Source organism: Gekko japonicus, unplaced genomic scaffold, assembly GCF_001447785.1.
Source record: "Gekko japonicus isolate JY-2015 unplaced genomic scaffold, Gekko_japonicus_V1.1 scaffold2783, whole genome shotgun sequence".
Lineage (NCBI taxonomy): Eukaryota > Metazoa > Chordata > Lepidosauria > Squamata > Gekkonidae > Gekko > Gekko japonicus.
In genome coordinates, this window is record NW_015161487.1 from 187960 (window position 1) to 192093 (window position 4134).

Genomic DNA, 4134 nt, shown 5'->3' on the forward strand with positions numbered 1-4134 from the left:
TGTGGCAGCCTTCATGGGGAAGTTGCAGAAGGCTGCCGAAGCTTTTCGCGTGCTGGATCAACGCAAGCGCTCCTCAAGAGGGCGCCGCCGAGAGCCAGGCGGTGAGAGATGGGTGCAGTGCTACAGGGCAATGTCTGTCTGTCTGTCTCTCTCTCACTCTCTCTCTCTCCCCCTTCCCCCAGCTGTGTGACAACTGGCACCCAAGTTAGGTGGAGTACCATATCGATGTGGGTGCTCAAAATGCCCCTGAATTCAGCTCTAGTTGGAACTTTGGGTAACGTTCAGGTTCTGATCTGTGTATTCACATAGAGGCCTCCTATACAGGTGTGACGCAATCACATCATTCTGCCCTCACACAAGGGAAAGTGCTCCATACAGACAAGATGGTCTCTGAGGATGGTAACAATCATTTCCTTAGGTGAAATTGTCCTGTCGATTGTCCAAGGTTCTGATCTGTGTATTCACATAGATGCCTCCTATACAGGCGTGACGCAATCACATCATTCTGCCCTCACCCAAGGGGCTTTTATGCCAGTGAGAAAAGCTGCTCTTTTGAGGAAGCTTCTAGAATCCCAAGATGGATTCCAGAGGTTGAGGTTATGGTTGCCAGCATCTAGGTGGAATCTGGAGATCTCCCAGAACTACCACTAATCCCCAGGCTACAGAGATCAGATCCTGTGGAAAAATTGGCTGCTTTTGGAGGGTGGACTCTATGGCATTCACCCCCAGCTGAGGTTTCTCCCCACCCCAAACTGCGCCCTCCCCAAACTCATACTTGGCAACCCTAGCTGAGGTAGACTATGAGGGGTCCTAATCAGGGCTCTTTTTGTAGAAAAAGCCCAGCAGGAACTCATTAGCATAATAGGCCACACCCTACAACAGGAACTCATTAGCATATTGGGCCACACCCCTGACAGCACAGCTCATTAGCACATTAGGCAGCACCCCCATGTTACCAGAAGTGTGGTTATCCAGCCACACCCACCTTTTGCTTGTTATTCTGTTTACCTTGTTTGTTGTCAAAACCCAGGGCTTTTTTTTTGGAGCAGAAACTCCTTTGCATGTTAGGCCACACACCCCTAATGCAGCCAATCCTAATGAGTTCCTGCTGTTGGGTGTGGCCTGTTATGCTAATGAGTTTCTGCTGGGCGTGGCCAACTTGGGAGCCAGACGGAACTCCGTTCCTGTGCGTTCCTGCCTTAAAATAGCCCTGGTCCTAATATGCAGTGCTAGATTAACCTGTACCCTGTTGTTCTTACTTGCCTTTACCCACAGAGGGGCTCCTGACCCTCCGTGCTCGGCCCCCTCCTGAAGAAGAATTTGCAGACACTCTGGCTAAGATGAAATATTCCTTCAGCCTTTTGGTGAGTGTCAGGGGCACACGCGTCTTCCTTCATTCCCAGTGAGGGAAACCCATTTGCCGGGCTCATATTAACCGCTAGACCTTTGTCTCCTCCTCCTCAACCAGGCGAGGCTCAAATCGAATATCATGAATCCCTCCTCAGAAGATCTGATACATTTTCTCTTTGGTCCCTTGAGAATGGTGAGTGAGACGGCAGGGAACTGAACTCTTGGAAAGCGGTGAAGAACTCGAAAATTTCACGTGCGGAACCATCTCTCAGCAGGCGTTCGGGATTCTGATGCGTGCATCCTGTTTCAGGTTGTGGAGGCTTCCGGGGGACCAGAATTCGCCTCTGAGTTGCGCAGCCCCATGCTGACCCTGGAGGCCGTGACCCTGCTGCGGAGCTGCTTAGGAGAGCGGGAAGTCGAGCTCTGGCATTCACTAGGCGAAAACTGGACCAAGGCAAGGTACAATACGTAGAAGGGAAAGGGAAGCAGGATTTGAGGTGCTCAGCTCTGTTCCCTCACCACTTCTTTCGCTTACGCTTTCTTCCATGGCACGTGGCTTGGCTTATTCTCCCGTCTCGCCTTCCATCCTCTACATTTTTACAATCTTCTCCTTAGCCTCTAGATGTTCTCTGTGTCTTGCCATTGGCTATTCAGCTGTGATGTCACAGCGGAGTTTTGCAGTAAAGGTGCCCCTTACTCCTCTGACTGTCATTTGGCGTTGCCAGGTCTGGGTTGGAAAATACCTGGAGACTTTGGGGGTGGAGCCAGGAGAGGGCGGAGTTTGGGGGAGGGGAGGGGCCTCAGCAGGGTACCACACCACAAAGTCCCCCCTTCAAAGCAGCCCTTTTCTCCAGGGGAGCTGATCTCTGTCAGCGGGAGATCAGTTGTAAAAGTGGGAGATCCCCAGGCCGTACCTGGAGGCTGGCAACCCTGCTGTCATTGGCTGAGCTGCTGTGATGCCAAAGAGAGGTTTGGTGGCCTAGGCTCAACAGCTGAGCTCTTTAAGGTGTAGTTGGAATCTCTGAACTTGAATTTGCCATGATCTTTTTGGTAAATTGGACTTGGGCCTGCACTGTGCTCAGCGTACAGATACAGCTTGGTTGGTTTAAAAGCTTTGATGCAGATCGGCTCAACTGTTCTGGCAACTTTAATCAGAAACGGGCAGGTGGCACTTGAGTTTGAGGATTTCATGACTGCATCTATTGCTGGTTCTTCCAGAGTGGACTTTCCCCGGGACTATGCAGCTCCCTACACCCCAACTTTCCAGAGCGGCTGGGAGCCACCCCGCCTGGACGCTTACGGGCAGCCATGGGAAGACCCAGTAGAGATGCAGCATCGACACGAAGAGCGCCGTGCCCAGGTGAGGATCGAAGCGGAAAATGGGCAGGACAAGTGGATGCAAATCCCACGTCCCCAGGGCAAGAGCATAGAAGCAAGAAGTCCAGCTGTGACTCTGTGCAGAAGGGAGACAGACAGCTGAAGAGCTGAGCTCTCCGTCCCTAGGGGCGGGCCACCTGGTTTGCCCCGGGGAATCCATTATGGTGTATTTTTCACTACAAGGCCAAATGCATACAGCGTTTGGGTCTCTCTCACGATAGAGTCAGACAACCCAATTTTTCAGTGCTGACATTTTGAGTTGTTGGGTAATGAGAATCCAACGGAGGCAAGGTGCTGGGAAGAGTCCCACAACCCCTGGGATTCCACGGGCACCGGCCACTGCACCAATTAGACCTGGGATGTTTTCATATGAGCCACTTCTGTTTCTTTTCTGCCACTTGCGGGCAGTAAACCCTGGTGCTTATTAGAACAGCAGGCTCATCCGAATCCATCCTGATGCGTTAACGAGTCGTTAACGAGACGCATGGAGTTGCTGCTTTCCTGTGTCTTTCCACTACCCTTCTTTCTCACAAGGTTGGTGCATTGCCACAGGAGCACAGGAAGGCGCCTTAGACTGAATCAGACCACTGGTCCATAGTCTGCTCAGAGTGGCAGTGACTCTCCAGGGTCCCAGGGCTGAGGTTCTTCACATCGCCTACAACCTGATCTGTACTGAAGAAGCTGAGGGTTAGACCTGGGACTTTCTGCATGCCAAGCAGATGCTCTACCACTGACCTGCTGCCCCTATGTGCGGCCCCTCTGTAGCACTGAGCTGTGGCCCCTTTGGACTGCCCCAGCCATGCAGTGGTGTAAAACATGGATGGGGCAACACACACCATGCGCTGACGTCATGTCAGACATTTACTTAAATGCTAGAAGGAAGAGTGGGGAAAACAGAAAGAAAAGCAGTAGCTCTGGGACATCCTAAGGATCAGAGAAGACTCCATAATGGGAAGACTCCATGATGGGATAGGTGGGATACTGGTGCAGAACTCCAGGCCTGTTCTTGAGCTGCCCTGCCAGCCCCATTGCTATGACATCCACGTTTTAGCTCTTGTTACTAAATCAACCCTGACTGTTCCCTGGAAGGCCAGATACTGAAGCTGAAGCTCAAATACTTTGGCCAACAAATGAGAAGGGAGCACTCACTGGAGAAGACCCTGATGCTGGGAAAGATTGAAGGTCAAAGAAGACGGGGACGGCAAAGGATGAGATGGTTAGACAGTGTCATCGATGCAACGAACATGAAGTTGAGCAGACTTCAGAGGACGGCGAAAGACAGGAGGGCCTGGCGTGATCTGGTCCATGGGGTCGCAGAGAGTCGGACTCGACTGTGCGACTGAACAACAACAAACCAGACCCTTGTCCAGGGGGGCACTTCCCAAAAGAACCTGAAGTCCAGGTTCC

At 51.9% G+C, this 4134-nt stretch overlaps 1 protein-coding gene across 1 annotated transcript in view; it reads left to right on the plus strand.

The window, feature by feature from the left end:
* EPS8L1 (EPS8 like 1) overlaps positions 1 to 4134 on the plus strand; it is a 41655-nt gene that overhangs the window by 22436 nt on the left and 15085 nt on the right. Inside the window, exons 10-14 of the mRNA XM_015429169.1 lie at positions 9 to 101; positions 1276 to 1364; positions 1469 to 1543; positions 1661 to 1809; positions 2569 to 2710. Coding sequence (XP_015284655.1) covers positions 9 to 101; positions 1276 to 1364; positions 1469 to 1543; positions 1661 to 1809; positions 2569 to 2710 — 548 coding nt within the window. The remainder of the gene's footprint in view (positions 1 to 8; positions 102 to 1275; positions 1365 to 1468; positions 1544 to 1660; positions 1810 to 2568; positions 2711 to 4134) is intronic.